The sequence below is a fragment of the Chiloscyllium plagiosum genome, chromosome 21, assembly GCF_004010195.1.
Source record: "Chiloscyllium plagiosum isolate BGI_BamShark_2017 chromosome 21, ASM401019v2, whole genome shotgun sequence".
In the NCBI taxonomy this organism is placed as follows: Eukaryota; Metazoa; Chordata; class Chondrichthyes; order Orectolobiformes; family Hemiscylliidae; genus Chiloscyllium; species Chiloscyllium plagiosum.
The window spans coordinates 36,246,058-36,268,096 of record NC_057730.1 but is presented as its reverse complement, the minus strand read 5'-3'; the positions used below and the strand labels follow the sequence as shown (position 1 = coordinate 36,268,096).

The window sequence follows — 22,039 nt, the reverse complement described above, 5'->3', positions numbered from 1 at the left end:
CATTTTTCCTGCAGCTGTCACTCAATAAAAATCATGTCTGTTGTGCCCCTCCATGGCTGAAAACTGCACTATGATTCTGGGAAGAGTTCCTCAGCTATAGGGAGAAGACAGTTGAGGAGGAACTTAGCAATGACTTTCCCACTCTCGACAACATGTGTGAAGATGCTGTTCCTGTAACAAGGTTATATTGTCCTTTCTTTTCAGAGGAGTGGTTAAGGCAGTGGTTCTGATATGTCTGGGAAGAAGCTTCTAAGTAATTTTCTAACACAGTTGTACTATGAAAGGCAATGGCTAGTTCTTCCAGTTCAGGGTCTGGTTTGGTTTGGCTTTAGCTGGGAACCCAGAGAAGCTGCTGGACCCAAAGAAACAGCTCCTTGCTGATCCTCTCTCTCTGACCTCCCTCCTGTAAGAACCTGTATTTGATTGACCTTTTTGCCAAGGGGTGTTTATGGGATTGTTGCGGTAGAGTCGATTGGGTTTTCAAATAGTTATTCTAAATTTGGTTTTCTTTTGTTCGTCTGTAAATAAATTCTCTTATTTAAAACTGAGTGTTTTGGCAGCTGTGTCACTCCTGGAATATCCGCTGTACATCTGCTTAAAGCAGCTAGAAAAGTTAGAGTCTGGGCTCCTTCTAGAATTGTTTGGGGGGGATCTGGCCTGGCCATAACAGTTCAGGGGCTGTTTGTGGGATTTATTCCATAGTTCCAATTTGGAATTAGAGTTCTGGACTCAAAGGCAGTGAGTTGTAGGTGTTAGTGTCTTTTGCTCTGGGTTTGAATTTGGTTGGTTTAAACAGTGTTTGATGTAGTAATGGCTCTTTCAGTCACCAAGAGTTTTCTTGGGGTGGAAGAAGTAACTTTGGGGGCTTCACGAAAGATGAACAAGGCAAAGCTGAAACTGGCAGTCAACCTGGGGATGGAGCTGTCTCCTTCCTTGAGGAAAGGAGAGATAATTACAGCAATAGCTCAGCATTTAAATTTGCTGGAAACCATCAGAAACTTTGGAGATGGCTAAAATTAAATTGAAAATGAAGCAGCTTGATTTACAGGCAGAAGAAAGAGTAAAAGAAATTAAACTGTTTGAATTATGATTAAGAGCAGAGGATAAAGAATCAAATGCCCTAGCAGAACAAAAGGAAAAAGACAGAATCGCTTTGACAGAACAAAAAGAAAAAGAGAGAAAGAGAGAGAGAAAAGGTCAATCAAATGAAAAGGAGAGAGAGGAAAGGGAAAAACAGAGGGAGTGTGAATTTCATAAATTGGCACTTAGACAGCAAAGTTAGTTTAAAAGGATGGAGATGAAGGCAGAAGATAAGCTTAGTGAGGAAGAGAGTGAGGGTGAACAAACCCATGGTAGCCATAGGCCTGGTGAGGATCTGTTTTAATGCATTTAAGCATTACCTAGGTTTGATGAGAAGGATGTAGAAGCCTTTTTCATCTCATTTGGGAAGGTGGCTAAACAAATGCAAAGGCCATGACCATGTGGGTTTTGTTGACCCAGACAAAGCTTATAGGTAGACCTAGTGAGGTATTCGCATCACTATCAGAGGAGATATCTGGGGTGTATGAGGAGGTGAAGAAAGCCAACTTAAGTGCATATGTGCTTGTGCCAGAAGCCTACTGACAGTGTTTCAGGAATCTTAGGAGGGACCCTGGTCAAACCTACACTGAGTTTGGAAGGATCAAACAAAGTAACTTTGATCGGTGGATAAGGGCATTAAAAATAGAGCAAACCTATGACGCTCTTAGAGAGATGATTATTTTGGAGGAGTTCAAAAATTCACTTCCTGAGGTAGTGAGAACTCCTGTGGAAGAGCAGAGAGTTAAAATGGCAATATTAGCAGCTGAAATGGCTGAGGAGTACGAGTTGGTTCATAAATCAAAGTTTGGCTTCCAACATCAATTTCAAACCATGAGATATAGAAATTGGGGAAAAGAAAAATCCTCACATGGAAAGAGAAAGATATGTCTCAGTGCAGATCATAAGGATAACTTACCACAAGGTAAAAAGGAAACCCTTGAAGGGGAAAGAGAAGTTAAAAACCCCCTGGTGTTTTCACTACAATAAAGTAGGCCACATGAAATCACAGTGTTGATGGATTAGGAAAAGCATTCGAAGGTCGGATGTAGGAAAACAGGATAAGCCAGTGAATTTTGTTGGAATGGTATTGGAAGGCATACTGGAGGCCAACAATCTGCATCAGAATGTACAAGCTGGTTAGAGGTTGGTTAAGGAGGAAGTGTCAGATCTTCTTAAACCATATAGTTGCAAATGTAAAGTTTACTCACATAGACCAGGAGCAGCAGGTAAAGATGTGACAATATTAAGAGGTACAGGATCCTGTCAATCTTTGATGTTGAAAGATAAGGAGATATATACTTCTGAAGGATTACCCCAGAAAAATGGGAATTCACAGTGAGACAAGAAGTGCTAAATTATGTGGAGTGAAGTTAGAGTGTCCAGTGAAGAGTGGAGAGGTCGCGGTAGGAGTTCTGAACAAACCCTTTGCTCCAGGAGTAGAGTGTGGCCTTACTAATGATATAGCTGGATCAAAAGTAGGAGTGTTGCCTACTGTGGTTGAAAAGCCAGTAGAAATTCAGGCAACTGAACTATTACATGAAGCATATCCTGGGATATTTCCTGACTGTGTGGTAACAAGGTCACAAAGTCACCAATTGAAAGAGGAGAGATCAAAGAGTACAGATAAGAACATTGAAGTGGAATTAACAGAGACCCTGTTTGATCAAATGTTTGAGATAAGACAAGAGCGAATAGATGACAAGGCAGACATCTTTATTTCAGAGAGAAGACGAGAAATTAAAGCAATTATATCAAAAAGTGTACATGGAAAAAGAATCTGAATGTATCCCTTACTATCTTAAAAATGATGTCTTAGTAAGGACATGAAGACCATCACATATTGAGGCAGATGAGAAATGGGCAGAAGTTCATCTAGTCATATTGGTAGTCGCTTATAGAAACCAGGTGATGCAGGTAGCACATGAACTACAGGTAGGAGGTCATTTAGGGGGAAGAAAAACCTAAGCTAAAATACAAAAAAAAATTTACTGTCCTGGACTGCACAAGCATGTAGTTGAATTTTGCGAGATGTCATACATGTCAGATAATTGGAAAAGGACAGGCAGTCATAAAACCAGCACCTTTAATACCAATGCCTGCATTTGAGGAAGCTTTTACAAGCATCTTAATTGTTTGCATAAGACCCTTACCTAAGACAAAAAGTGGAAATCAGTATTTGTTATCAATAATGGATGTGTCTATTAGATTTCCAGAGTCTTTTCATTATGCAATATCACAGCTAAAAGGAGTGTAGAGGAGTTACTCAACTTTTTCACTAAATATGGACAACCCACAGAAATACAATCAGATCAAGGGTCAAGCTTTACATCAAAATTATTCAAGGAAGTTATGGACCATTTAAGAATAAAACAATTCATATCTACTGCTACCATCCAAAATCACGGAGAGCGCTAGAAAGGTGGAATCAGACATTAAAGACCATGTTGAGAGTTTATAGTCAACACTATCTAGATGATTAGGATAAAGGAATTCCATTTGTACTTTTTGCCATCAGAGATGCACCCGAATGAATCGACCAAATTCAGAGCCTTTGGAATTACTATTTTGGCTTGAAGTGAGAGGACCGAAAAAATTGATTAAGGAGAAATTGGTAAGTCATAATTCAGAGAATGCATATTTGGACTATGTGTCAGATTTCAGAGAATGGTTAAATAGAGCAGAGGAGTTGACTGGACAGCATTTAAAAGTATCACAGCATACAATGAAACAGGAAGCAGACAAGAAATGAAAAACTTACAAATTTGCCATCAGAGATAAGGTGCTAATATTATCTCCAGTGGTAGGTGAGCCTTTAAAAGCAAGGTTTAGTGGATCTTATCAAGTCGAAAAGAGATTGAGTGAGGTAAACTATTTCATAAGGACTCCAGACAGAAAGAACCGTTACAGAGTGTGTCATGTGTATATGCTCAAAATGTATTTTGACAGTGAAGGAAAGTCAAAGGAGACTGTGTTATTGGTTACAACACAGAGTGAACAGCCAAGTTCAGAGGATACTGCATTAGATACTCCTCAAATTAAATTGGACATTGAGGAAGTTGTCAATAATTGGGATAAATTATTGAGTTACGTTGCAGAGGAAAATCGAAATGACCCAAAAGGGTTATTGCTATCACATGGGGAGATATGTGGAAATAAGCTGGGAAGTACTATCCTAATTATGCATGATGTAGATACAGGAAATACTGTTCCAATTAAGGAACATCCCTATATACATAACCCTTTAACGCTGGGAGAATTTCAAAAGGAGATTGAATGCATGCTCCAAGACAATATAATTGAAGTGAGTTACAGTGACTGGAGCTCACCCATAATAATGGAGCCAAAATCAGATGATACTCAACAGTTATGTGTTGACTATTGCAAAGTCAAGTAGTTACAAAGATGGATGTATATTTGATTCCATGTTTGGAAGACTGTTTGGAAAAGATGGGACAAGCAACTTATATTTCTAAGTTGGTACTGACAGGTACATTTCTCCAAAAGAGCAAAGGCAATTTTGGCTTTCATAATGTTGAATGGACTCTATCAATTGAAAGTCATGCCATTTAGTTTGAAAAATTGTGCCAGCCACATTTCATAGATGAACCAATAAGGTTATTACCAGGTTACCAAACTATGTAGCTTATATTGATGATCTGGTGATTTTTAGTCACCCATGGCAGGAACATTTGCAACATTTATCAGAATTGTTTGATCAACTTCGGAAGGCAGGCTTGATGATAAACCTGGCTAAGAGTGAATTTGCCAAAGCCCAAATCACCTTCAGGGCCATGTTATTGGAAATGGACAAATGACTCCACAGAATGCAAAAATAAAGGTAACTGGGGAGTTTCCCATACCATCGATAAAAAGAGCAGTACTGCAATTCCTGGGATCGAGTGGATTTTATTGGAAATTTATACCAAATTTTAGTGGCGTGGCTACTCCACACACTGAATTACAAAAGAAAGGCAAAAGGTTTCAGTGGACAGCAGACTGTAAGAAAGCTGAGTTAACCATTGCCCCAGTATTAGCCACATCTAATTACGCAAAGCGAGAGATGTGGGTGTTGGTGCAGTGCTCTTACAGGAGGACAATGAGAAAATAGAAAGATCTTTCGGGTATTTCTCCAGGAAATTTAACATTCATCAGCAAATTTATTCGACAGTTGAGAAGGAGACTTTGAGCATGGTGTTGGCGTTACTGAGGGGTTGTAAAGGCAGTGGTTCCGATATGTCTGGGTTTATCTACTTGAAGAAAAACACTTGTACAATGAAAGGGTAGTGGCCTCTCCAAGTTCAAGGTTTGGTTTGGTTTGGTTTTGGCTAGAAACCCAGAGAAGCTGCTGAATCCAAAGATCCAAGGATCCTCTCTCTCTCCTGATGAAGAGCTTCTGTCAAAACATTGACTGTCCTGCTCCTCGGATGCTGCCTGACCTGCTATGCGTTTCCAGTGCCATACGTTTAACTCATCTGTCCAGTAAGAACCTGTGTTTGATTTACCTTTTTGCCAAGGGGTGTTTATGGGATATTACAGGTATTTGAAACAGCATCATTAAGTTTCAATTGAGTCGATTGGGTTTTCAAATAGTTATATTATTCTAAATTCGGTTTTCTTTTGTTTGTCTGTAAATCAGTTTTGTTTACAACTGAGTGGTTGGGCCAGCTGCATCACTCCTGGAATATCCACCATACACCTGCTTAAAACAACCAGAAAAGTTAAGGTCTGGGCTACCTTCTTGAAATGTTTTGAGGGGTTCGGGCCTGGTCCATAACACAAGGAGATTCACCTCTAGTTACCACAGTCAGATTTGTCTCCTTTTTTTGAAAATGCTCATGACTATGGCATCTCGGAGCTTTCCAGAGATGCTCTCCTCCTTCCAGATCAGGTAGACAAGGGCTGCTGTCATGGTGCAATGATAACAACCTCTCTGTCAATGTTGGCAAAAGAACTGATCACTGACTTCAGAAAGAAAGGAGGAGAACATGCCCCATCTATAACAAAGCAGAGGTTGAGAGGGTGGAGAGCGTCAAGTTCTGATGAGTGATGATAACTGACATCCTGTCCTGGACTTCCCACGTAGATATGATGGTCAAGAAGGCCTCTTCTTCCTCAAGTGGCTTAGGAAACTCATAATGTCCATAAGGACCCTCACCAATTTTTACAGACGTCCCATAGAAAGCACATTGAGCCAGTGTCTCCTTCTCTAGCTCTGTGTTGGTGGAAGCCACCATGTGCAGTTGAGAGTTACCAAAAGCCTCAGAAAGGATGCGGTAGGAGGGAAGGTGGATTACACACCAAACACGAGGGGAGCCAGTTCATGGGGAGAGATGGGAGAGTGTCAGTGTCTGGCGAAGCACATTGTCAGGTTTGTTAATGTTTTGTTAAGTTGAAAGTTACAGGCTTTCTCTCAGAGTGAGCAGTGAGGGTTTTGAATGACCCCCTCCCCAAGAACATAGGAGCGGCGGCTTCAATAAAGAGAATTAAATGGTTGCAAGCAGTTCCCTAAGTGGTGAACAGGTCCCCTTCTGGAGTCCGTTTGCAGGTCGATGTGTATGCGGGTTGGAATACGATGGAGGAGAGCGTAAAGCGACCATTTGTAAGGATCGGGAATATTCGTTTGTTGTGTCTTTTCAAGTTTCACCCCCATGCGGGATCGCGATCACACATATAAGTGTCCATAAGTCGAACGCTAATGAATGGGGGCCTACCCTTTTTGAAAACGGGAGTAGACCATTCAGCCCTTTGAGCCGACTGTGCTGTTCAGCAAGATCGTGAACCAGAAAGAATGTGCGAGGTCTGCGACCACGAGGCAAGTGAGTGGCCGTTCAGTCCAAATGGCCTCCTGCTGTTTAGTTCTGGATCAGTGGTGCTGGAAGAGCACAGCAATTCAGGCAGCATCCGACAAGCAGCAAAATCGACGTTTCGGGCAAAAGCCCTTCATCAGCCCTTCATCCTTTATTCCTGATGAAGGGCTTTTGCCCGAAACGTCGATTTTGCTGCTCGTCAGATGCTGCCTGAATTGCTGTGATCTTCCAGCACCACTGATCCAGAATCTGGTTTCCAGCATCTGCAGTCATTGTTTTTACCAACATCCTGCTGTTTAGTAACCGTTTTGTGACTTCCCACACAGAGTGAAGACCACAAGAGAAGCAGAAAACCCAGCTACAAAACGAATTGGCAGAATGACCCAGAGGTGGGTGTGTGTCAAGGGAGATGTTTTCAGGAAGGGTACAAAGTTAAAACTCACACAACACCATGAGAGAGGGTCTGTGTGAGTGTATGGGTCTGTAGGAGTGACTGTGTCTGTAGGAATGTATGTGTGAGTGTGTCTGTGAATATGCATGCATCTGTCTGTGTGTGTGTGCGCGCAGTGTTTGGGGTCACCTGTAGTGTGATGTGAACAAAGGTCCTGGTTGAGGCCATCCCCATAGGTACCGAACTTGGCTATCAGCCTCTGCTCAGCCACTTTGCCTTGTTGCCTATCCCGAAGTCCGCCTTGGAGGACAGTCACCCGAGGTCGAATATCTCGGACCGCTGAAGTGTTCTCGACTGGGAGGGAACGCTCCAGTCTGTTGATTGTTGTGTGGTGTCCATTCATCCCTTGCTGTAGCCTCTGTCCAGCCTCGCCAATGTACCATGCCTTAGGGCACCCTTGCCTGCAGCATTTGAGATAGACAATGTTGGCTGAGTCAGGGAGGGTGTGTACATAAGGGTGAAGGACTCTTCCAAAGGAGCTGGAACAGGCAGGACAGACTGCACACCATCTTTTCTGTGTTTCAAGTTTCCTCTGGTCCAAGTGCTAGAGTCTTAAAAAGTGCTGTTGAATCTGCATTGCAGTGTATTTGCCATCACACTTCACCGAACCTGAAAGTGGAACTGGAGGAAGGTAGCTGCAAAATCATCTGTAATTTCATGCTTCAAAGTTCAGACTCACTGTTGCTTGCACAGAATTTTTTATTAAGGTCCTGACCTAGACGTTGTGACAGGACTCTTGGATACAACTCGTCTGGCAGTTCCTGGTCTGTGTGAGCAATGGTTTATCTCTCTCTTTGACTGAATGCAAGCATCAATCGTGACTGCAGTGCCTTGTGTCCCGGAGAAACAGAGCCAAGCAGGGTTGGGGTTGGGGGTGGTTCCCTAAAACCTTGCGCTGAAATCTCTCCAGGCTCTTGCAGAATACTAGTGCAGGAGACATGTGTGGGCAGTTTTCAGCCCGATGCTGCACTGCCAAAGCTCAGCTGAGCCTCTGGCTAGTTCATAGAATCATAGAATCCCTACAGTGTGGAAACAGGCGCTTTGGCCCAACAAGTCCACACCGATCCTCTGAACAGTATTCAACCCAAACCTATTTCCCTACTCTATTCCTCTACATTTACCCCTGACTAATGCACATCCCTGAACACTATGGGACAATGTAGCATGGCCAGTTCACCTAACCTGTACATCTTTGGATAGTGGGAGGAAGCCGGAGGAACCGGAGGAAACTGACACAGACATGGGGAGAATGTGCAAACTCCACACAGTCACTCAAGGCTGGAATCAAACCTGGGTCGTTGGCGCTGTGAGGCAGCAGTGCTAACCACTAAACCTTCTGGAAATCAATTCTCTAACACTGTTACAGGGAATGTCGAAGGGACTTGACCAACCAATATGATGTTTCCCCTCATTATGGGAGAGATTAGACTGGAGAGGGGCGCTGTCAAGAAATAACAGGAGGTCTCAGATGGAGTTGAGAAGGATTGTGTTTTGCTCTCAGAATGTTGTGTGTCTTTGGAAATCTCCTCCCCAGTAAAGATAAGGGTCATTGAAGATTTTTTTTGAAGCTGGAAGAGACAGGTTCTTGACTAACAAGGGGGTCGAAGTTTATTGGGGGCTAGGCAAGATGGCCGCAATCTCAGATCAGCCACGATCTTACCGAACAGCAGAGCAGGGTAAATGGGCCAATTGGTCAATATCTGCTCCTAAGTTGCATGTATGTTTGTGCAAGCACACATACATGTTGGATTATAGAAGAGTGAGGGACGACCTTATTGAAACATACCGGAGGAAACTGACACAGACATGGGGAGAATGTGCAAACTCCACACAGTCACTCAAGGCTGGAATCAAACCTGGGTCGTTGGCGCTGTGAGGCAGCAGTGCTAACCACTAAACCTTCTGGAAATCTTCAGGGGTTTGAGAGGCTAGATATGGAGAGGTTGTTTCTTCTTGTGGAAGAGTCCAGGGCCAGAGAGCATCATCTCAGGATAAGGCTCTGCCTATTGAAGACAGAGATGAGGAAGAATTTCTTCTTTCATAGCGTATGCGAATCTGTGGAATTGTGTACCGCAGAGGACTGTTGAGGCTGGATCATTAAGGATATTCATGGCTGAAAAAAAGACATTATCTTTAATCTGTTAAGGGTATGTAAGGTTGTGGGGAATAGACAGGAAAATAAATTAATGGAGAAAAGACTGGAACATTGGAGCTGAGGATTATCAGGACAACCACGATCTCACTGAATGGCAGCCTTGATGGGCTGAATGGCTTACTTCCAGTACTGCTTCTATTAGCTTATTGGTTTTGCTGTATCCAGTGCTGTTTCTTGAAATAATGTTGATCTTGTTAACGTTGATCTTGCTTTGTGCACCTCCTGTGCAGTGTAACCCGTGTGCCTCACTCTGTCTTAGCATCCTGTGATCTGTATGTCCTTGTTTGCTATGATTTGCCTGTACTGCTCGCAAACAAAACCTTTCACTGTGCTTAGGTACATATGACACAATAAATCAAATCAAAACATTGGGCCTCCAGTGCTTTCTCCACCCACCACTTGTTTTTTTATGTCACAGGTTTGTTTTTGCATCTCTGCCTTCAGTCGCCTGTAGATCTGCCTTTTCTCCTCCGAGTGCAGTTGGTTTACACTCAGAAATACCATGTGCTTCTGGCTTAATAGTTCCTGGATCTCATGATCATTCTTATCAAACCAGTCTTAGTGTTTTCTGGTTGAGTGGCTGAGTTTTTGCAGGCACTGATGATGTCAAACTTGAGGGCAGACCAGAGACCATTGGGATCCCGTGACTCAGTGTTACCGAGAGTCGCTTGATTTCTGGAGAGGAGTTGGTTGTATGAGGCTATTTTTTTTGGGTCTTTAAGTGCCTCAACATTGAACTTTTTGCAGCACTGCTTTTGTTGTCTCCGCTGCGGCGGGGCTGTGTTTATGTTGAGTTGAGAGTCTGTTGCTGTAAAAGCACAGCAGGTCAGGCAGCATCCGAGGAGCAGGAAAATTGACGTTTTGGGCCGGAGCCCTTCATTATTCCCGATGAAGGGCTCCAGCCCAAAACGTTGATTTTCCTGCTCCTCGGATGCTGCCTGACCTGCTGTGCTTTTCCAGCAACATACTCTCAACTCTGATCTCCAGCATCTGCAGACCTCATTGTCTCCCTGTGTTTATGTTGATCCTGGCCTGGATCAGGCAGTGGTCAGTCCATTAGCCTTCAGTTTCTGTCATGGCACATATGATTTTTAACATCTTTCCAACCCTCGCTCTGACGATGACATAGTCAAGGAGGTGTCATTGTTTGGAGCGTGGGTGCTGCCACATTGTCTTGCATTTGCCCCTTTAGTGGAACAGTGTGTTGGTGATGATGAAGTTGGGTTCATGGCATATGGCCAGGAGGAGGGTGCAGTTGGAAGTTAGCTTCCCAACTCCCTCTTTCCTGATTACACCATCTCAAATGTCTGCACTTTTGCCGATTCTTGCATTGAAGTCGCCGAGGACGATTAGTTTGTCCTTGGCAAGGAGTCGGGAGAGAGACTGGTCAAGATTGGAATTTCTCCTTGGTCTTCAGCTGCTGCATCGAGCATTGGTGCATATGCACTAAATACTGTGACATACTGGTCCTGAGTAAAGGTGAATCAGTGTGTCATGAGGTGTTCACTTATTCTACAGGCGCAGCCTTTGAATTGGCCCAGCAGTTTGTAATTGATGGTGAAGCCAACTCCATGAATGCCGTGCTCTTCTTCGGTCTTGCCTTTCCAGAAAACAGGTGCAGCCATCACCTTGCTCTCTGAACTGTCTTCCTGCTTGCCGGGTTTCACTCAAAGTGGCAATATCAGTACCATAGCACCTGAGACCCAAGCAATGATTGCAGTGCTGCAATCCAATGTATCACTGATGGGACTATCCAATGGGGTCTTGTTGATCCAGGTCCCAGATTTCATCTTGAGGGTGTGGAAGGTGCATACGCAAGAGTTCTTTTAACACGAGATACTGTTACACATACAAGCTTAGAAGTGCAAGGTTTTAGTCCAGTAGCAAGGGAGGGCCCAAGACAACTCGAGACCAGGCACTTTGATTGCATGCGGTGGAATGCAGACAAACAGTTCAGTGCTGGGCAGCACTTCACACTGGGTTGGTGTGATGTCCGAGGTGAGGGGAATGGGAGGAAAGGAAGAAGACAAGGACAGTTGCTGCCATTGTGCTGGCCATTCTCAGCCTGTGATTGTGAAATCATTGGGCTGAGGGTGGGAGTTCATTATATCACTGGGTTGGAGGGTTGAAAAACATTCTTTTGGTTGGGGGAAATTTTATATTTTAAAAAAATACGTTAAGCTGTAGGGGACTGAAGACTGTATTCCAACGCATCATGAACTAGAGTTCTGAATGAACCTCTCAAATTTCAAATTTAATGTTAGCCTCATTCGTTGTGCACCTTCTCTGCAGCAGTAATATTATATTCCTTGCTCTGTTCTAATACCCTTAAGCACTTTGTATGGTATGGTCTGCCTGTACTTGATGCAAAACAAAACATTTCACTGTACCTAGGTCCATGTGAAATAATAAATCAAATTTAAGAATGGCTTCTGATTTAAGATTCGATGTTAAGTTGTTGCTGTTGAATCAACTTACATACAGTTTCACAGAAATTACATGCAAATCAGCAGTTTATTCAAACCACTCCATCTCTGTTTACCCTCTGCATAAGCTGCATAACACAACTATTGTGTTATGTCTCAAAGTCAGTATACCTCTAAAAGGCATGGTCATGACATCAACACTCTCAAAGTATGACCTGATGTTAGAAAGATCTCAGACTCAGTCTTAACTGGGCTCACTTGTAGCATGATATGTTTAAAAGAGACATGTTATTTTGTTGTAACCTAGTAATTTAACATTAGCCCAGGCACTTTGATGTCTGAGAAATATAATGGTTGTATATAAATGATTGGCTGTAATAAACATCTGTTGGATTCTTCAATACCATCCATACCCAGTTTCTTGTATTATGGCACATAACAAGCATTTCTGCATCAGATGAAATACTCTGTTGGAGGCAAAATCACATCACTAAACTTATTTCTCTTTCTTTGGCCTATCTTTAATGTTGGCATTACCTCATTCTGGTTAAACATTATCTGAAGTTTTGCATTCAGTTTTGGGACCTGCACCTCAGGAAGGAGAAGTTGCCTTGAAGGGATGTAGCATATTCACCTTAATGCTACTGGGGATAAACAGATTAAATTGTGAGAATAGTTCACAAAGACTGGGCCTGTATTCCCTTCAGCACAGAAAAGTGTGATCCAATTGAAATGGTTATAAGATCTGATAAGGTAGATAAAAAGCTATTTCCTCTGGAGGTAGAAACCAAAGCCAGGATGATAACCTTAATATTATAGCTAGATCATTTTGAGAGATGTCAGAAAGCACTTCCTTGCAAGAATAGTATAAATCTGGTAGTTTCTCTTGTGATAATATGATAATTATTTGTTAGATAAGGGTGCTGGCATTTACAGAACCAAGCAAAGACTGAAATTACAGATCACCCATCATCTAATTGAATAGCTTCCTCCTGCTATAACCTATGCTTCACTCTCCAGATTCTGTTGCTGTTTATTTATTCTCTGCCCTATATGTCACCTTGATCTAAGCTCCTCAAGACTTTGCAACAGTCTGTTTCTATTTAACCTGTCCCAACACACAGTAACAATCACACTGGAACTTGGAGATACTCTGACATTCGCACTCTTGGCATTTGAGATATGATTTTGGAATAATTGAAGTTAATCCTAAAGGGGTATGTGGTAAAATTCCATGGTGTTACAGCAATCACACCCAAATCTAGTCGTCACTGGTGTGAGGGGGACTAGGCAAGCAGCCTAGAGGAAGGCACACACTGGCACAGCAGGGGACTGCACTGCAGTGTACTCCTCACTTCCTGTATTCAGCTCGAGGTGCAAGCTGTACTAAGGTCCAATATGGTAGTCCAGTGGTTAATGGCAATCTTGAAGCTAAAAGCATTGGAGTGAGGGCACCTCCATTTTGAGGTTGTTTCTCTCTCATTTATGTGGGTAACCTCCTCCTGGCTCTCCAATTTCAAGAGCTCAAATACAACCCTTAATTGGGTGGTGCGTTAGTGTAATGAGTACTAACTTTAAGGATAGTCACTGCTGGGTGACTGTCTCCCACATGATACGTGCTTCCTTATGCCCTTTTTGACCCTACAATTGCGCCATGAACCCTGCACAGAGAATCTTACCTGTGGTTTGAGGAGAACTAAGTCAAGGTGAGGAGCCCAAATGTCTCCATGTACAATCTGCACAATCAAACTTGGACTACTTGAGGGCATAAGTTTAAGGTCACTGTCAAAATAACCAGAAAAGGTTCTCTGGGCAATGGGTAGTTATGATTGGAAATGCACTGTCCCTTGGGGTGGTGCATAACGCTATGATAGTAGCCCTAAAAAGGAATTAGTGAAATCTTTGAAGGATAAAATATTTTTTGGGATATGGAAAAGAGCAGCAGAATAGGGAAAGCTTGATGAGACAGAGTGGTAAAGAATTTGTTTGGAATGCTTGTCTTCATTGCTCAGACCATTGAGTTTAGAAGTTGGGATGTCATGTTGTGATTGTATAGGACATTGATAAGGCCACTTTTGGAGTACTGCATGAAGTTCAGATTGCTTTGCTGTATGGTGTTATTAAATTGGAGACAGTGCAGAAATGATTTACCTGGATGTTACTAGGACAGGAGGGTTTGAGTTACAAGGAGGGGTTGGATAAGCTGGGATTGTTTTTCACTAGAGTGTAGGGGGTTGACGAGAAAAGAGACCTGAGGGACAACCTTTTCACACAGCGGGTGGTACACATGTGGAATGAACTGCCAGAGGAAGTGGTAGATGCTGGTACAGTTACAACATTTACATTTGGATAGGTACATGAATAGGAAAAGTTTAGAAGAGTATGCGCCAAATGCAGGCAAATAGGAATAGTTTAGATTAGATTACTTACAGCGTGGAAACAGGCCCTTCGGCCCAACAAGTCCACACCGACCCTCCGAAGAGCAACCCACCAGACCCATTCCCCTACATTTACCCCTTCACCTAACACTACGGGCAATTTAGCATGGCCAATTCACCTAACCTGCACATTTTTGGACTGTGGGAGGAAACTGGAGCATCCGGAGGAAACCCACGCAGACATGGGAAGAATATGCAAACTCCACACAGTTGCCTGAGGCAGGCACATAGGTTGCCTGAGGCGGGAATTGAACCCTGGTCTCTGGCGCTGTGAGGCAGCAGTGCTAACCACTGTGCCACCGTGCCGCCCACAGAGAAACTTGGTTGGCACGGACTGGTTGTACTGAAGGGTCTGTTTCTGTGCTGTGTGATTCTGTGACTCTCATCATTGAAACAGCTAATGCAGATTGATGTTATGAATAGCCTCCTGCATTATTCAATGTTTCTATGGGTTCTGATAATCATTCTGGGTACCCAGACTCAATAGTGCAGATATTCCTACTCAATTTGCATTGAAGTTTCCTTCCTAGACAACACCTTAAATTTAACAGGAACAGGCTGTTTGGCATGAGTCAATGCCAATGTTTGTGCTACACATGGGTCTCCTATATACAATAAGTTCTCTATTCTGAAAGTGCTTAATTAGTTGTAAAGTGCTTACATATGTTCCGAGATGGGGCAAGGGTGAAAAGTGCCAGTGCTATTCAAGTCTTTCCTTGCTTTGTGAATCTAAGATGTTTAACTAAAGGGTATCAAAGGCAAACCCAGAACAGTCCTGTTGGCATTTACATTGACATTTCCAGCATAGAATATGCAGCACAAAAACAGGTCATTCAGCCCATTTTGTCTATGCTGATGTTGGTATTCTGCATGAATTACTTCTTACCCATCAACATTTCACTCTGTCCTTCTATCCTTTTCTTGTACTTGTCTCGCTTCCCAACGCTATTTGCTTCAACCGTGCCTTATACTAGCAAGTTCCACATTCTAACCACTCTTGGGGTGAAAAAGGTTTTCCTGATTTAGTTATTGGATTTATGAGCAAACATTTTCCATTTTTGTCCCCTAATTTAGGAAACTTCCAAAGGTAGATCCATCTCTACCCTCGCAAACCCTTTCAAAAGACACTTACCTGTTTTCTTTTTAATGAGAGAATATTTTTAAAGTGGTTTTCTCCTGTGTCATATGTTGCTGCGTTGTATTTGAGTTTCACCTACAGAACAGCTGCTCGAAGCAGACACGAAGAGTGAAGCACTCTTAAGTGTTGATAGCAAGGAGATTAAGAGTGTACTGATGATAATGAAAGGAACAGCATTGACTGAAAGCTCATCTGCACAAAATGAGGTGGGCGAGATTCTCTTGCACCAGCAGAGCAGTAGGAGTAAGTAAATATAACAAAGTGACTTTTATTTGGATTAGACCATTCTGTTGTGCAGGGCAGGTGTGCAGCATTTTCTAAGATGCACAGACAAAATTGACAACGACAGAAAAAAAGTCAGCTGACCTGTGACACTGCATAATAGCCAGATCATGAGAATTTCCTCACACCCACTTTACCTCCTGCCCATCTCAATTGCAATTAAAAACGAGGAAAGACTAAAACAATGATGGTTGAAGATGCTTTTGTGACTTGAAGCTTGTGTCCAGAGGCGTACCACAGGTTTCAGTGCTGGGTCCCTTGCTGTTTATATACCTTAATGATCTAGACATGAATCTAACAGGTATGATCAGTAAGTTTGCAGATAACATGAAAATTGATAGTCTAGCAGATAACGAGTGGGAAAGTTTTAGACTACATGACGATATGATTGGCTGGTCAAATTGGCAGAACGTTGTATTAGAATTTAATCCTGCAAAGTGTGAGGTGATGCCTTTAAGGAGGACTAACAAAGCAAGGGCATACACATTGAATGGTAGGACCCTCAGAAATATAGTAGATGAGAAGGACGTTGATGTGAATGACTACAGATCCTTGAAGGCAGGAGGAGAGGCAGGTAAGGTAGTTCAGAAGTTATTTGGGATACTAAGCTTTCTTAGTCAAGGCATTGAATACAACAGCAAGGAGGTTATAATGGAGCTGTATTTAATGTTAGTTAAGCTGCAGTTTGAGTACTTTATTCAGTTCTGGTCACCACACTATAGTAAGTATGCAATTGCACTTGAGGCAGTACGGAAGAAATTCACCAGGATGTTGCCTGAGATGGTGCATTTTTTTTTAAGATTAGATTAGATTAGATTACTTACAGTGTGGAAACAGGCCCTTCGGCCCAACAAGTCCACACTGCCCTGCCGAAGCGCAACCCACCCATACCCCTACATCTACCCCTTACCTAACACTACGGACAATTTAGCATGGCCAATTCACCTGACCTGCACATCTTTGGACTGTGGGAGGAAACTGGAGCATCCGGAGGAAACCCACGCAGACACGGGGAGAATGTGCAAACTCCACACAGTCTGTCGCCTGAGGCGGGAATTGAACCAGGATCTCTGGCGCTGTGAGGCAGCAGTGCTAACCACAGTGCCACCGTGCCGTCCATTTTAACTCTGGACAGAGTCTCAATAGGCTGAGGCTATTTCCCTAAGAGCTGAGAAGGCTGATGGGGGACCTCATTGAGGTGTATAATGCTGTGAGGGGCATAGACAGAGTAGAAACATTTCTCCTTTGTGTAGGCTTGATTTCTGGAGGCAGAGATTTAAGGTCTGGAACAGGAGGTTTGAAGCAGATTTGAGGAAACAGATTTTCGCCTGAAGAGTTATGGATATCTGGAACTCACTGCTTATGAGGTGGTAGAGGCTGGAACTTTCAAGATATTAAAGAACTATTTAGATGAACACTTGAAACTCCATAGCATACGGGTCTATAGGCTAATGCTTGTCAATGGGATTAGAATAGAATGATGATTGATCACTGGTGTGGACATGATGGGCTGAATGGCCTCTTTCCGTGCTGTATGACTCCAAGAGGCTGCCATTTTCTTTTTAAACAAAAGAATATCAAAGTTTATTACACAAAAAAGAACTATTCTTAGTATAGAACAACTTGGAAAGATTTAATTAAAAAGCAAAAAGGATAAATTCTGTTCTTTTTTCTGCTGCAATATCCCTCATGAATACACAATTTTAGTGAAGTATCACTCCTATTCTTCACTATAAAATGTCTTACTCCTCTGACGAGAACAACAAGCAGTGTCCTTTCAGTGAATTTCTTCACATTCACCAGATACGATTCTCTCTGAACCCGTGTCTCTGAGACACACAAGCATAGGCTAACTCCCTGACGTTTCCCACTGAAATCCAAGGAGAAACATCCAGGGCTTTTTCCAGTTAGTTCCATTAATGTTAGCCTGTCACAAGTATTTTTTTCTAAACTGCACTTGCTTGTGGTCTGTCACTATCTGGATTGTAAACATGATTTGGAGGTGCCAATGTTGGACTGGGGTGGACAAAGTTAAAAACCACACAGCACCAGGTTATAGTCCAATAGGTTTATTTGGAAGCACTAGCTTTTGAAGTGCTGCTTCTTCATCAGGTGGATTGTAAAAGGTCTGTTTAGTAAACACCTTAATTCTCTCATCAGCTAGCTTATCTCGTCATTTAACTGAAAACCACAACTTCTTGGAATTTCTGTTTTGACCCACTTTATGAGTTTCTGTCTCTTTTAAAATAAAACACTTTCATAGAACTGAAAATTACCTCTTTCATAATTCAAGTTCCTAAATAATAATACTTTAAAAATGTTCAACACAAGAAACAAGAGATTTACAAGTGTTCAAGATTGTGTCAAACTATGCATATATAAACAACCGAAGTAGCTGGAAGGAGTCCACTACAGGAAAAGAAACACAAGCCAGTCACCAACAAGAGTGGATATATGATGGAAAGAAAGTCAGGCCATTCGATCTATCTTGTAATCTGTTGTGTCTTTTTAATTAAAAAGGTAATAATCCATTCAGGTGTTCAATAGTGCTTATCTACTTAAATAAGATTCATTCAACATTTCAATATTCTGCGTTTTTTATTTGCAAAAAAAAAAAAATTTGAGGTTTATGTACATCTTGAACTTCTCACAGATCAAATACATCAATTCCATCTTTGTAGAGTCAGTGGTAAAGACAGATATATAACGTGTGAGAAACCTAGATTATTTTACTCCCTTTCTGGCTCAATTATGCCTTAATACAGTAGGCTTGATGCTTGTTTGCGGAGTTATTCAATAAGGAAAAATATGAACACTAGGCATCTTCAATTGGGAAAGGAACATATAGCTAATATTTCCATTTCATCACTGGTTAGTGATGTCATATTGAACGAGCACATGCTTCGGTACAAAGTGAGGACAGATGAATAGCATTTAGCTCCCCATCACTGTTGAATTAAATGCTGATCCTCATGGATGTGAAAAGATTTGGGGCAAAATATTTAATTTCAAAGAATGTATTTCAATAGCAATCAAATATTACTTCCTAAAATTAAGCACTCAATATTAATAAAATCATCAAGGTTTACTGTTACTCTGAACTTTTTACATGGATTTCTAAATCGATCACAATTCATAAAAGCCTCTGGCAATACTCTTCCCACTCATGGTCACTCTATGCCTTAGTAATTATCTTACTGGCTGTTAGCAGGTTTTACAGGGGCTGGGATTTTGATGGGCTGATTTGGGGGGGGGGGGGGGGGGTGGGGGGGTGGGTGTTCCCAATGGCTGGCGATGTGCAGGAAACTCCCATCAGTTCTGTGGGTGAGGCCTGGTGGAATTAAAGGTGCTTCAGGCAGGTAATTGACTGCTGGTAGGATTTCTCCAGGATTCAGGTACCCAGCAATGGAAGCCAGCAGCTTCTCACATTCCCAGTGATAGGAGTGACTGCTGATGGCACAACAGAAATCCGAGGCCCAGGGTCCACACCCGTAAGTGACAGAGTTAATTCCAGAATCACCTGTAAATTGCGTGGAGTTTATGGATAACGGGTGTCATTTGGTCCATTAATGAACTGAATTAATGACTTGTGCCGGTTGGCTGGAAGTTCTGTCAGCCCTCCTGCCCTCCCACTTAATTGGGTTGGGTGGTGTGTGTGGCATTTTTCCTGTCAGAATTAACTTGGTCCAGTCACTATAGCTTTCACTGTGATGTATTGAATAAGAAAAGCCAGGGTAAATTTGCTTCATTCCATTAGAGAGAAGATTGAATAGACATAAGTTTGTTTCTTTATATGACGGACTGCACCAAGTATATCTTGATAGATGTTTTCTGGTTAGAGAGCTGTATGAGCAACAGGGTGCCCTGATTTGTGCAGGGAATTTTAGCAAGTACAGCATGATAGCAATACAGCTCAGCAGTTAAATACTTGCGTTGTAAGAACTGGTGAGAAGAGTTCCATCATTTCTTAATCATGTCCTTCACTCTGAAGTCCCTCCATCTGAGAAACAGGCATCTGCCTAGCTCCCTGCATGAAAAGGAATCTCCCCCAAGGCTGTGTTGGTATCAGCAGCTGTGGAGTTCACGCTCTGCTCAATCCCCTTTCAAGCTGCCAGACGATGAGTGAAGGAGAACACATTAATTAAAACTACACAACTAAAGCAAAAACTGCTCAGAAAACATATTAAGCAAACCCCCCACCGCAAATTTAACTAAGTGGTGAATTGGTGTCTAATTGACACTATCCTAAAACAACATAACAATGAATTAAAAATGGATGTCTTCAATCACAAAAATGCAAGCTGTTTTCCTGGTGTGCTAAGCACATGTTTGCCGACTGAAGAGGTCAAGGGTGATGGCACTGAGAAATGCTGGGATGCTGTTCTGATGGTGCAGGTGAAGGTTGATCAGCTCAGTGAGGGAATTTGAGAAATCTGTCTCCAGAAGCTGCATTTTTGCTCCCAGGCTGTTGGCGGCCTGCAGGGAAATGAAGAATGAAACATACATCAATCACCAGCACAGTGAACATATTGGTTAGTTTAAAATAGTTCATTTTGATGTTTCTTGACTTATCTTTCTTAAGTCCCTCTTGGACGCTGTACACCAATCCTAAAAGTATGTTGAGAAGGCATGCAACATGAAATTCGGGTGTTTCTGTTAATAGTAGGTTCTAGGTCAAGCCAAACTTCAGGTTACGTGGACACCAGTCCAGGCTCGTGGCTTATATTTGACAAGAGGTTCATGATCATCAAATCCACAAGTGAGTCGTGGCCAAAATTGAAAATAACTTATATGACAGGACCGTTAATACCACTCTACCTAAGTAATTCAAATTTAAAAAACTGGATTTAGCTTTGATATGGATCGGTACTGATGAATTGATTGGTGGGAGTGAAGTTACTTCTGGTCATGTCTCTTTCGTGTTATTTCCAAGAACTGTCAAGCTGTCCCTGCAATAATAAACATGTAGGGACATAGCTGCGTCATGACAACCACTAGCTGTCAAAGCTTTCAACCTTGAGGAAATGCAGATTGACCCAATTTCACTGGGGAGGAATGAGGTTGATACCTGTTCCTTTCTGCATGCATCCACTAAGGGAACAACTCAGGTGGGAACATGACATGTGGGAGCAATTATGATTTCTTGCTTGGAGCTCCAAAGTGTTCTGTGCTAGCCAGCTCTTCACATTCTTCTATTACAGCAAAAGAAGAAGCAAACTCACAGGTTCACAGGGAAACACTGCCCCCTAGTTCTGGACTGACCCACAAGAAGAAGCAGTCTTCTGACATCACTTTAAGACATTCAGGATCTATACACCAAATCAAATATCCCTCATTAATCTAAACTCCAGTGGAAACAATTCCAGCTTGTCCAACTTAACCTTGTAGAACAACCTACTCATTTCAGGTCTGGAAATGTGTTGCTGGAAAAGCGCAGCAGGTCAGGCAGCATCCAGGGAACAGGAGAATCGACGTTTCGGGCATAAGCCCTTCTTCAGGAATGGCATCTGCAGACCTCACTTTCTACTCATTTCAGGTATCAATCTCATAAATGTCCTTTGAACCACTTTCAATGCATTTGCATTCTTCTTTAGTTAAGGAGATCAAAGCTGTCTGCAGTATACAATATTTGGTCTCATCAATACCATGTACAACTGAAGCATAACATTCTTACTTTTATAAAAAATAGCATCCCGTCCACCCTCTTGATTTTGTGCTGGAACTTCATACTAACCTTTGTGAATTCATACATTAGATCACCTAAATCCCTTGCACTTTGGAATATTACAGTCATTCATCATTTAAATAATACTTTGCTATTCCTGCCAAAGTGAACAACTTCATGTCTTATCACATTATTCTCCATTTGCCAGATGTTTGACCACTCAACCGATCGATATCTGACTGGAACCTCCTTCTGTGCTGTTCACAAAATACTTTTCTACCTATCTTGGTGCCTTCACCTCCTTCATCTCAGTCTTTGATGTAAATTGAAACAAGTTGAGGCACCAACATAGACCACTGCAGGACTGCACTTGACATATCCTGCCAATCAAAGACACATTTATGTATTCTTTGCTTTCTGCCAGCCAGCCAGCTAATTTGTCATCCATGCTAAAATGTTACCCCCTGTATTTTGAGTTTTTACTTTCCGCAATAACTTTTGATGTGCCACCATATTGAATGTCTCTGGAAATGTTTCCCTCTAGTTTACATTCATTTTCTCTTTTCTCCTTTTACAGTTTCTTGGTCATCTTTCCAA

At 42.2% G+C, this 22,039-nt stretch overlaps 1 protein-coding gene across 2 annotated transcripts in view; it reads right to left on the bottom strand.

The window, feature by feature from the left end:
• Window positions 1-18,356: 18,356 nt before the first annotated feature.
• Window positions 18,357-22,039, bottom strand: part of mad1l1 (mitotic arrest deficient 1 like 1) — a 906,958-nt gene continuing 903,275 nt past the window's right edge. The window contains exon 18 of one of the 2 annotated variants that reach the window (XM_043711819.1): window positions 18,357-20,253. In XM_043711819.1, the coding sequence (XP_043567754.1) occupies window positions 20,095-20,253 (159 nt within the window). In that variant the 3' untranslated portion in view covers window positions 18,357-20,094. The remainder of the gene's footprint in view (window positions 20,254-22,039) is intronic. The other variant, XM_043711818.1, reaches the window with a different exon arrangement.